The sequence below is a fragment of the Scyliorhinus torazame genome, chromosome 1 (genome assembly GCF_047496885.1).
Source record: "Scyliorhinus torazame isolate Kashiwa2021f chromosome 1, sScyTor2.1, whole genome shotgun sequence".
Taxonomy (NCBI): Eukaryota; Metazoa; Chordata; class Chondrichthyes; order Carcharhiniformes; family Scyliorhinidae; genus Scyliorhinus; species Scyliorhinus torazame.
Window position 1 is genome coordinate 220,580,433 of NC_092707.1, and position 13,103 is coordinate 220,593,535.

The following is a 13,103-nucleotide window of genomic DNA, read 5'->3' on the forward strand; positions in this document are numbered from 1 at the left end:
ATTTCCAGTGTAACCTGCAGAGCCTAACTTTTCAATTCGGCGGCCCAATACCCCCACTCACTATCTGCGGCCTCCCAACTCTCAAGGTTGAACCGCCATCCTGGTTTGCAAACCTCACCCCGGATTGCAAACCCGCCGCCACTAGGAGCAGACGGTACAGCGCCCAGGACCGGGTATTTATTCGGTCTGAAGTCCAGCGGTTGCTGAAGGAAGGCATAATCCAGGCCAGCAATAGTCCCTGGAGAGCCCAGGTGGTAGTAGTAAAGGCCGGGGATAAGCAAAGGATGGTCATAGACTATAGCCAGACCATCAACAGGTACACACAGCTAGATGCGTACCCTCTCCCCCGCATATCCGACATGGTAAATCGGATTGCCCAGTATAAGGTTTTCTCCACCGTGGACCTCAAGTCCGCCTACCACCAGCTCCCCATCCGCCCAGGTGACCGCAAGTACACAGCCTTCGAGGCAGACGGGCGTCTATACCACTTCCTAAGGGTCCCATTTGGTGTCACGAACGGGGTCTCGGTCTTCCAACGGGAGATGGACCGAATGGTTGACCAGCACGGGTTGCAGGCCACGTTCCCGTATCTCGACAACGTAACCATCTGCGGCCACGATCAGCAGGACCACGACGCCAACCTCCAAAAATTCCTCCAGACTGCTAACGCCCTGAACCTCACATACAACGAGGAAAAGTGCGTTTTTAGCACAAACTGGTTGGCCATCCTGGGATATGTAGTGCTCAATGGGATAATAGGCCCCGACCCCGAACGCATGCGCCCCCTTATGGAATTTCCCCTCCCCCACTGCTCCAAAGCCCTGAAACGTTGCCTGGGGTTCTTTTCATATTACGCCCAGTGGGTCCCCCAGTATGCAGATAAGGCCCGCCCGCTAATACAGACCACTACCTTCCCCCTGTCGACAGAGGCTCGCCAGGCCTTCAGCCGCATCAAAGCGGACATTGCAAAGGCCACGATGCGCGCCATCGACGAGTCCCTCCCCTTTCAGGTCGAGAGCGACGCATCAGACGTAGCTCTGGAGGCCACCCTTAACCAAGCGGGCAGACCCGTGGCCTTTTTCTCCCGAACCCTCTACGCCTCAGAAATCCGCCACTCCTCAGTGGAAAAGGAAGCCCAAGCCATAGTGGAAGCTGTGCGACATTGGAGGCATTACCTGGCCGGCAGGAGATTCACTCTCCTCACCGACCAACGGTCGGTAGCCTTCATGTTCGATAATGCACAGCGGGGCAAAATTAAAAATGACAACATCTTAAGGTGGAGGATCGAGCTCTCCTCCTTCAACTACGAGGTCTTGTACCGTCCCGGAAAGCTGAACGAGCCGTCCGATGCCCTATCCCGCGGCACATGTGCCAACGCACAAATAGACCGTCTCCAAGCCCTCCACGAGGACCTCTGCCACCCGGGGGTCACTCGGTTCTACCATTTCATAAAGTCCCGCAACCTCCCCTGCTCTGTGGAGGAGGTCCGTACAGTCACCAGGAACTGCCACATCTGCGCGGAGTGCAAACCGCACTTTTTCAGGCCGGATAGAGCCCCCTGATCAAGGCTTCCCGCCCCTTTGAACGCCTCAGTCTGGATTTCAAAGGGCCCCTCCCCTCCACCGACCGCAACGCATACTTCCTGAACGTGGTGGACGAGTACTCTCGTTTCCCCTTCGCCATCCCCTGCCCCGACATGACAGCGGCCACAGTCATTAAAGCCCTTGGCACCATATTCACACTGTTCGGTTGCCCCGCATACATCCATAGCGACAGGGGGTCCTCCTTCATGAGTGACGAGCTGCGCCAGTTCCTGCTCAGCAAGGGCATAGCCTCGAGCAGGACGACCAGCTACAACCCCCGGGGGAACGGGCAAATAGAGAGGGAGAACGGCACGGTCTGGAAGACCGTCCTGCTGGCCCTACAGTCCAGGGATCTCCCAGTTTCCCGGTGGCAGGAGGTACTCCCGGATGCTCTCCACTCCATCCGGTCGCTGCTGTGTACCACCACTAACCAAACGCCTCATGAGCGCCTCCTTGTCTTCCCCAGGAAGTCCTCCTCCGGAACGTCACTGCCGACCTGGCTGGCGGCCCCAAGGACCCATCTTACTCCGGAAACATGTGCGGGCGCACAAATTGGACCCGTTGGTCGAGAGGGTTCACCTTCTCCACGCGAACCCGCAGTACGCCTACGTGGCGTACCCCGACGGCCGACAGGACACGATCTCCCTGCGGGACCTGGCGCCCGCCGGCAACACACACACCCCCCCGACACCGATCATCCCCTCCCTACCACCGGCGCACCCCGCGACCGCCCCCTTCCCGGGAGGATCGGTCCTCCTCCCGTGCCCGCCCAGGAGTGAAACAGGAACGAACACCGAAACGCTCCCGTAGACGACAACGCCTGAACAAGCACCTGCACCACCACCGGGGCTGAGGCGATCGACGAGGAAGACCAGACCGCCCGCTCGACTCGTGGCAGCGGCGTGACACCAAGAATGTTGTTGGATTGAAACAAAAAAAAAAAAAATTTTTTTTAAATTTTCTCTTACTAATATTGTAAATAGTTTCGCAAACTTTGTACATAGCCCAGTGTAGGGCTAAAACTGTCGTAACATGCCCAAAATTTTCCTCCCAGGACCAGCCTTGTAAACCCCTACCACCATGTGAACCACCACCCCGCCGGGTTCCTTTTTAACAAGGGGTGAATGTGGTGGTATGTATTAGGGGTCATGTGGGACTGTGAAGCCGTGATGCTATTGGCTGACAGATCCCGGGTCCTGGTTGGCTGTTGACTCCTGGCTCCGCCCTGAAGGCGGAGTATATGAACCCGAGCTTCTCCCGCCGCTTCATTCTGTTGCTGAACTGCTGGGGACAAGTCTCGCTTAATAAAGCCTCATCGACTTCATCACTACTCGTCTCTCTCGTAAGTCATTGTGCGCTACACTGTGAAAAGGATTTTTCTATCCATATCTCACCTTTTCTTGGTCTAAACCCAGCTCCTTGACAACAGCAACCGATTGTGCTGCGAAAGCTTCATTAATTTCAAACAGATCAACTTCATCTAGTGTCCATCCAGCTTTCTCCACCTAGTAAATTGAAGAGATCAGTAAATGAAACCCACGGTTTAGCAGTGATTTTATGCAAGTTCTGTTCCTCTTTATGTTGAAAACACTGAAGCTGCTCTTAACGTAAAATTTAATCTAAAGTGTTGCAAAATATCTTGCAGATTTATTAATACAAATACTTGCATGGCAAATACATTATCATAAGAACATAAAAACTAGGAGCAAGAGTAGGCCATCTGGCACCTCGAGCCTGCTCCACCATTCAATGAGATCATGGCTGATCTTTTATGGACTCAGCTCCACTTTCCGGCCGGAACACCATAATCCTAATCCCTTTATTCTTCAAAAAACTATCTATCTTTATCTTAAAAACATTTAATGAAGGAGCCGCTACTGCTTCACTGGGCAAGGAAGTCCATAGATTCACAATCCTTTGGGTGAAGAAGTTTCTCCAAAACTCAGTCCTAAATCTACTTCCTCTTATTTTGAGGCTATGTCCCCTAGTTCTGCTTTCACCCGCCAGTGGAAACAACCTGCCCGCATCTATCCTATCTATTCCCTTCATAATTTTATAGGTTTCTATAAGATCCCCCCCCCCCCCCCCGTATCCTTCTAAATTCCAACGAGTACAGTCCCAGTCTACTCAACCTCTCCTCGTAATCCAACCCCTTCAGCTCTGGGATTAACCTTGTGAATCTCCTCTGCACACCCTCCAGTGCCAGTATGTCCTTTCTCAAGTAAGGAGACCTAAACTGAACACAATACTCCAGGTGTGGCCTCACTAACACCTTATACAATTGCAGCATAACCTCCCTAGTCTTAAACTCCATCCCTCTAGCAATGAAGGACAAAATTCCATTTGCCTTCTAAATCACCTGTTGCACCTGTAAACCAACTTTTTGCAACTCATGCACCTGCACACCCAGGTCTCTCTGCACAGCAGCATGTTTTAATATTTTATCATTTAAATAATAATCCCTTTTGCTGTTATTACAACCAAAATGGATAACCTCACATTTGTCAACATTGTATTCCATCTGCCAGACCCTAGCCCATTCACTTAGCCTATCCAAATCCCTCTGCAGACTTCCAGTATCCTCTGCACTTTTTGCTTTACCACTCATCTGAGTGTCGTCTGCAAACTTGGACACATTGCTCTTGGTCCCCAACTCCAAATAATCTATGTAAATTGTGAACAGTTGTGAGCCCAACACTGATCCCTGAGGGACAGCACTAGCTACTGATTGCCAACCAGAGAAACACCAATTAATCCCCACTCTTTGCTTTCTATTAATTAACCAATCCTCTATCCATGCTACTAATTTCCCCTTAATGCCATGCATCTTTATCTTATGCAGCAACCTTTTGTGTGGCACCTGGTCATGAACGTGGGGTACTACCATCATGGGTAGTAAGAGTAAACAGGTGATGAATTCTGCTGGCCAGCACATTAACAAGTTAGGGGGAGATGAGCCATGATCCAAAAGCGAGCTAATTTAACAATGACACATCTCTTATCTTCTCCATGAAGCTGTGCACGGAATTATCCTCACCTGCGTGACTGTGCGACAACACAAAGTAAGTCAGACTTGTGTGAATGGAGCAGTAAATTAGCAAAGGCAGGTGTGTACACAGGAAATCATGGAGTTATGAGATTGAACAAAGAGAAATGTGTAATTACAAATATATACAGATGTAGCACGGTGGTGCAGTGGTTAGCACTGCTGCCTCACGGCGCCGAGGACCCGGGTTCGATACAGGCCCTGGGTCAATGTCCGTGTGGAGTTCGTACATTCTCCCAGTGTCTGCAGTCTCACCCCCACAACCCAAAGATGTGCAGCGTAGGTGGATTGGCCACGCTAAATTGTCCCTTCAACTGGAAAAGAAATTGGGTACTCTAAAGTTAGAAATAAAAGAGAGGCCAGTTGATCCCGGGAGTCGGTTAGAAATTACGTCGGCAGAGTTAAGGGAGCTTTTATGCTCACTAACTCTGCAAGTCTGGGTCCTGCCCTTTGTGGGCGGGATTCAGATCGCGACATCTTGTGAGATCTCATGAGGCGTAACGGCCATTGGGAAACCTAGAAGCGGTCTCTTGCAGAACATATCGGCCGTGTCCAGTCCCAATTCTGGCAGATCGTGGCTGAGATTGTGCACTGTAGCTACCCTCTACACTGTCCACTTCTCGTTCAATCTTTGTGGTGTCTGAAAATGTCCCAATTGTGGTCCCCACGTTCACGTCCAAATCGTTAATACGTAACACAAACAGCAAGGGTCCCAACACAGCCTTGTGGAACACCACTTGAAACAACTTTCATTCGCAAGGGCAACCATCGAACTTTGTTTCTTGGTACTAAGCCAACTTCTTATCCAGTTTGTCACATTACCCTGTAACCCATATGTTTTTACTTTGGAGAGATCTTGGTAGCCATGCAAACAAATTCTTATAGGTGGTTAAACACTGAGTTATTTGGGTTTTTAAGTAGAGGCATAGAATATAAAATGCAGAGAGATCATGCTAGAAATTAGGCTTCAGCTGGAGTATTGTGGACAATTCTGAGTACTACACTTTGGAAAGATGTAAAGGTCTTAAAAATGTATTCTGAGGAGATTGACCAGTGTTACCAGTGATGAGGGATTTCAATTGTGAGGAGAAATTGGAAAATTAAGGACCGTTCTCCTACAAATGGAGGTTTCTGATTTCTGAATAGGAGTTTTCCTACTTTATGGAATTATCAGACTTATCTAATGGAATAACCAAGAAAGAAATGAAATATTCTTCTATATTTTGCTCCACTCTGTAAAGATGGGAAACTGTAAGGCCTATTATTGATGTGCAATGATTTGAAGAAACTTGCTTGTCTTACCGCTTTCCTTATTGCTGGTACAGGGCCAATTCCCATAACAGCAGGATCTAATCCAGCCTGTGCCCAGGATACAACACGTGCCAAGGGTGTCAAATTTCTTTTAAGAGCTTCTGATTTCTTCATCAGAATTACAGCTGCAGCCCCATCATTTATACCTACAGGAATAGAAACAGGAACCAAAATAAGATCAGGCCAGGTATTGCAATAGCCCATCACTGCTCAGGAGATGAGCAGGACCAGGGAAAGGAGGCTCCTTACTCACCTGATGCATTAGCAGCTGTGACGCTCCCTGTCCCATCACTTAAAAAACATGGCTTCAGTTTTGACATTGCTTCATGACTGCTCCCGTGACGGGGAAATTCATCTGTCAATACTTCAATAGAGCCTGAAGAGAGATACGTTTACGATCAGTTATTTACAGACGCCCAAACCGAGCGTTTTAAACAGCACTTTGAGACACATACCGAGTGCAGTGTCATTTTTGGTGTCCTTTACCTGTGAAAACTATTGAAATTGAAATCTACTTCTCATCGCAACACGTTTTCAAAACAAGAGAATAAAATGCATCAATGATGTACTAACTTTTATTTCCGTAATACATTGCGCTTGTTTTTGTAGCCATCTGGGATGGCCACGTCCCGATTACAAAATGGACACTTGCAAAGAATGCAGGGAAAATTGGACAATACTGAAAAAGCAAGCAGGTGCAAGATCTGTCTGTTGATCAGAGCTGTAGCTCTCAGAAAAGACCGGTACTGCAGAACCATCTACATACTAATGAGCCATTCCCGGGAACAAAAGGCAACATTTAGGTAAACAATGCTAAGACAGACACCCCGGCGCCAGAGGAGACTAAAACAAAGCAGACCAACAGCCACCTAGGACACGCCCAGCAACCAGGGAACCGACCCCGCTATTGGAGGAAAATCGATAAGAACAATTGGGAAACGGCCCAATTAATTGGGGCCAAGTTCAAGGCCCACTGGTGTATCGAGTCTTTGATCAGTATTCGGTTTTGTGGCGGTGTCGAAAGATACCTGGTGACTCTTGAGCAAATGTAATTAAACAGATCCAAATTAAGAGACAACAGCAAGTTAGCAATATTTACTGGCGACATCTGACGGGACTGGATTTAGAAGTGGCCTAACCACTCCGGGAGAACCCAAATTTGAATTGAGAATCCAATTGGAAACAGAAAAACCACAAGCGTAATAACAGTACTGATCAAGTCTCTGAGATTCAGAAGTATGTTAATGCATGCGTACTAACAGGGATACAAGGTAAACCTGAGAGATCTTGTTGCGTAAAACCGTCGAGAGTTTTGTAAGCCGGAAATTAGCGTAAGCCGTATCCGTGTTTACATCTCCACTTTATCACCCCCTGTTCCAAATTCAGTAGAGAACCTAGATAGAGAAAATGGCAATGAAGACAATGGAACGCCTTATGAACCCCCAGGAATTTGAAGTTGCAGCAACCAGTAGAGTAGGACAGTGTCCCGTTTGGGAAGATGAGATCAGGAAATATCTCAAAGGGAAAGGATGGCCCCTTTGGAATGAATTCTGTGCCAATGACGAAACAGGTCCCGGGAGTATAGGACATACTTGGTGGGAGAACCTGTCAGAGATACACAAGAAGAGCTTGGGGAAAGCTCGCAAGCTGATGGCAATCGTGTCCTGTTTGGCACAATTGCGAGGCATAGAGGAGGTCGTTAGGACGCTCCATAGAGAGATACAGGAGAGAGACAGAAGTAGTGAAGTAGACGTGAGCGAAGTAGAGAAGGAGAATAGAGATTTAAAAGAGCAGTTAGCAGCAAGGGACAGAGAGGTGGATGATGCAAAGAGGGCACACCAGTTTTGTCTCGCGCATTTGAGTAGTTTCCAAACACAATACGATAAGGCCTACCAGGGCGCGCAACGTGCGGTCTTGGTAAGACAAGAGACCGAGCAACAAGCTGAGAAATTGCAGAAACAATGCAATGATTTGAAAGCAGCCCTACGAGCACTTCATACTTCCACGACGGAACAAAGGCAGAGCTCAGTAGATATTCATTCATAGAATTTACAGTGCAGAAGGAGGCCATTCGGCCCATCGAGTATGCACCGGCTCTTGGAAAGAGCACCCTTACCCAAGCCCACACTTCCACCCTATCCCTAAAACCCAGTAACCCCACCCAACACTAAGGGCAATTTCTGGACACTAAGGGCAATTTAGCATAGCCAATCCACCTAACCTGCACATCTTTGGACTGTGGGAGGAAACCGGAGCACCCGGAGGAAACCCACGCACACACAGGGAGAACGTGCAGACTCCGCACAGACAGTGACCCAAGCTGGGAATCGAACCTGGGACCCTGGAGCTGTGAAGCAATTGTGCTAACCACTATGCTACCATGCTGCCTTTCTATTGGGAAATAAGGATGGACAATGAATTGAATAAAATAACAACCATCATACAAAACGTAGCCGACTACACCGCCACTGCCCTAGATAAAATCTCTAACGAAATGCGAGCAATTTGAACTGTGGCATTACAAAATCGAATGGCACTTGACTATGTGCTAGCTGAAAAAGGAGGCATCTGTACCCTAATTGGTGCGGAGTGTTGCACTTTCATTCGAGATAACTCAAAAGAAGTTAAAGATTTGGCATTACATATCCAAAAAGAAATCAAGAAACTTGATCCACCCAAAGTTCTCTCTCTCTGGGATAAAATTTGCGGGTGGCTGGGACACACTGGAATGTCCACAATAAGAATAATATTATTCTCCTGTGTAGCTGTATTCATCATTTACATAACATACCAATGTGTTAAGTGCATCAAAGTACTATTCGCTAAACGCAGGGGACCGTCAGAATGATTCACACTAAACCAACTGCGCCACCATTAGATGAAATAGAAATGCATTATTATTGTTGAAATGTTACTGATCAATCAATTATTTGACTGTATTATTAACATATTTATAATTTATTAATACTGAATCAGTAGTATCAAATTTGATTAATTTATTAATTGTTATTCTTTTAAGAATTATAATAATTATTGCTGAAATGCTTGTAATGCAATGCTTATCCACTCTATTGTAAAACAGTAATGACAATATGAATGTAGACCACACAAAGTGCCGGAAGCAAATTGCAGAATTGCAATCTCTGCTTTCCGTTCAAAATGGGTTTCAAAGCACATTCGGACCCCAGTTAGATCAGGAAAACGGCCCCGATTGGCAGGAATTGAATGAGACTGCCCATAGATAGCTACATGGGACATGTACGCAGGAAAACCCCCAGAAAAGGAAAGCGCCCCAACCCCCAACTGAACAGGCAGAACACACCCCCATGAACCCTGTAACCACACACCGCAGGGCCACAGCAGGAGATGCAGATTACCTTTATACAACAATGGGAAAGAGGGGTTCCTTTTCATGGGACACTGGCATCAGTTTTGGGACAGGGGGGACCTATACCGTTGGGATGGTCTCCACCTGAACCGAGCTGGGACCAGTGTTCTGGCGAAAAGAATAAATAGGATGGTCAATAGGACTTTAAACTAAAGATTGGGGGGGAAGGGAAAGTCAGGGAACCAGAGGTGAAGTAATCAGTGGGAAGCATAGCTGCTTAGGAATACAAAAAAGCACGAAAAGACAAAACTCAGGAGAGGTTATGATAGTCCCCATCCCACAAAATATGACACAGTGCATGGAAAGGCTCAGTAAACCAAGGTCCACCACACTAAGAAAACAAAAAGGGACGGTCAATAGAGAATTAAAGGTGCTATATTTAAATGCGCGCAGTGTACGGAACAAGGTAGATGAGCTTGTGGCCCAGATTGTGACTGACAGGTATGATGTGGTAGGCATCACAGAGACATGGTTGCAGGGGGTTCAGGACTGGCATTTAAACATCCAGGGATTCACAACCTATCGAAAAAACAGGGAGGTGGGCAGAGGGAGCGGGGTTGCCTTGTTAATTAGGAATGAAATTAAATCAATAGCACTAAATGACATAGGGTCAGATGATGTGGAGTCTGTATGGGCAGAGTTGAGGAACCACAAAGGCAAAAAAACCATAATGGGAGTTATGTACAGGCCTCCTAACAGTGGCCAGGACCGGGGGCACAAAATGCACCACGAAATAGAAAGTGCATGTCAGAAAGGCAAGGTCACAGTGATCATGGGGGACTTCAATATGCAGGTGGATTGGGTAAATAATGCTGCCAGTGGACCCAAGGAAAGGGAATTCATTGAATCTTTACAGGAGGGCTTTTTGCAACAGCTTGTGATGGAGCCCACGAGGGAACAGGCCATTCTGGACTTAGTGTTAACAAAGAAATGTACAGCACAGGAACAGGCCCTTCGGCCCTCCAAGCCCGTGCCGACCATGCTGCCCGACTAAACTACAATCTTCTACACTTCCTGGGTCCGTATCCTTCTATTCCCATCCTATTCATATATTTGTCAAGATGCCCCTTAAATGTCCCTATCGTCCCTGCTTCCACTATCTCCTCCGGTAGAGAGTTCCAGGCACCCACTACCCTCTGCGTAAAAAACTTGCCTCGTACATCTACTCGAAACCTTGCCACTCTCACCTTAAACCTATGCCCCCTAGTAATTGACCCCTCTACCCTGGGGAAAAGCCTCTGACTATCCACTCTGTCTATGCCCCTCATGATTTTGTATACCTCTATCAGGTCTCCCCTCAACCTCCTTCGTTCCAGTGAGAACAAACCGAGTTTATTCAACCGCTCCTCATAGCTAATGCCCTCCATACCAGGCAACATTCTGGTAAATCTCTTCTGCACCCTCTCTAAAGCCTCCACATCCTTCTGGTAGTGTGGCGACCAGAATTTAACACTATACTCCAAGTGTGGCCTAACTAAGGTTCTATACAGCTGCAACATGACTTGCCAATTCTTATACTCAATGCCCCGGCCAATGAAGGCAAGCATGCCGTATGCCTTCTTGACTACCTTCTCCACCTGTGTTGCCCCTTTCAATGACCTGTGGACCTGTACTCCTAGATCTCTTTGACTTTCAATACTCTTGAGGGTTCTACCATTCACTGTATATTCCCTACCTGCATTAGACCTTCCAAAATGCATTACCTCACATTTGTCCGGATTAAACTCCATCTGCCATCTCTACGCCCAAGTCTCCAAACAATCTAAATCCTGCTGTATCCTCCGACAGTCCTCATCGCTATCCGCAATTCCACCAACCTTTGTGTCGCCTGCAAACTTACTAATCAGACCAGTTACATTTTCCTCCAAATCATTTATATATACTACAAAGAGCAAAGGTCCCAGCACTGATCCCTGTGGAACACCACTGGTCACAGCCCTCCAATTAGAAAAGCATCCCTCCATTGCTACTCTCTGCCTTCTATGGCCTAGCCAGTTCTGTATCTACCTTGCCAGCTCACCCCTGATCCCGTGTGACTTCACCTTTTGTACTAGTCTACCATGAGGGACCTTGTCAAAGGCCTTACTGAAGTCCATATAGACAACATCTACTGCCCTACCTGCATCAATCATCTTAGTGACCTCCTCGAAAAACTATTAAGTTAGTGAGACACGACCTCCCCTTCACAAAACCGTGCTGCCTCTCACTAATACGTCCATTTGCTTCCAAATGGGAGTAGATCCTGTCTCGAAGAATTCTCTCCAGTAATTTCCCTACCACTGAAGTAAGGCTCACCAGCCTGTAGTTCCCGGGATTACCCTTGCTACCCTTCTTAAACAGAGGAACAACATTGGCTATTCTCCAGTCCTCCGGGACATCCCCTGAAGACAGCGAGGATCCAAAGATTTCTGTCAAGGCCTCAGCAATTTCCTCTCCAGCCTCCTTCAGTATTCTGGGGTAGATCCCATCAGGCCCTGGGGACTTATCTACCTTAATATTTTTGAAGACACCCAACACCTCGTCTTTTTGGATCACAATGTGACCCAGGCTATCTACATCCCCTTCTCCAGACTCAACATCTACCAATTCCTTCTCTTTGGTGAATACTGATGCAAAGTATTCATTTAGTACCTCGCCCATTTCCTCTGGCTCCACACATAGATTCCCTTGCCTATCCTTCAGTGGGCCAACCCTTTCCCTGGCTACCCTCTTGCTTTTTATGTACGTGTAAAACGCCTTGGGATTTTCCTTAACCCTATTTGCCAATGACTTTTCGTGACCCCTTCTAGCCCTCCTGACTCCTTGCTTAAGTTCCTTCCTACTTTCCTTATATTCCACGCAGATTTTGTCTGTTCCCAGCCTTTTAGCCCTGACAAATGCCTCCTTTTTCTTTTTGACGAGGCCTACAATATCACTCGTCATCCAAGGTTCCCGAAAATTGCCGTATTTATCTTTCTTCCTCACAGGAACATGCCGGTCCTGTATTCCTTTCAACTGCCACTTGAAAGCCTCCCACATGTCAGATGTTGATTTGCCCTCAAACATCCGCCCTCAATCTATGTTCTTCAGTTCCCGCCTAATATTGTTATAATTAGCCTTCCCCCAATTTAGCACATTCATCCTCGGACCACTCTTATCCTTGTCCACCAGTACTTTAAAACTTACTGAATTGTGGTCACTGTTCCCGAAATGCTCCCCTACTGAAACATCTACCACCTGGCCGGGCTCATTCCCCAATACCAGGTCCAGTACCGCCCCTTCCCTAGTTGGACTGTCTACATATTCTTTTAAGAAGCCCTCCTGGATGCTCCTTACAAACTCCGTCCCGTCTAAGCCCCTGGCACTAAGTGAGTGCCAGTCAATATTGGGGAAGTTGAAGTCTCCCATCACCACAACCCTGTTGTTTTTACTCTTTTCCAAAATCTGTCTACCTATCTGCTCCTCTATCTCCCGCTGGCTGTTGGGAGGCCTGTAGTATACCCCCAACAATGTGACTGCACCCTTCTTATTCCTGATCTCTACCCATATAGCCTCACTGCCCTCTGAGGTGTCCTCTCGCAGTACAGCAGTGATATTCTCCCGAACAAGTAGCGCGACTCCGCCTCCCCTTTTACATCCCCCTCTATCCCGCCTGAAACATCTAAATCCTGGAACGTTTAGCTGCCAATCCTGCCCTTCCCTCAACCAGGTCTCTGTAATGGCAACAACATCATAGTTCCAAGTACTAATCCAAGCTCGAAGTTCATCTGCCTTACCCGTAATGCTCCTTGCATTA

At 47.5% G+C, this 13,103-nt stretch overlaps 1 protein-coding gene across 4 annotated transcripts in view; it reads right to left on the reverse strand.

Moving 5' to 3' along the window:
- Window positions 1-13,103, reverse strand: part of acat2 (acetyl-CoA acetyltransferase 2) — a 224,354-nt gene that overhangs the window by 58,119 nt on the left and 153,132 nt on the right. For 3 of the 4 annotated variants that reach the window (XM_072502534.1, XM_072502515.1, XM_072502532.1), the window contains 3 exons: window positions 6,194-6,316; window positions 5,932-6,086; window positions 2,978-3,088 (listed from right to left, as the gene is read on the reverse strand). In XM_072502534.1, the coding sequence (XP_072358635.1) occupies window positions 2,978-3,088; window positions 5,932-6,086; window positions 6,194-6,316 (389 nt within the window). The remainder of the gene's footprint in view (window positions 1-2,977; window positions 3,089-5,931; window positions 6,087-6,193; window positions 6,317-13,103) is intronic. The other variant, XM_072502524.1, reaches the window with a different exon arrangement.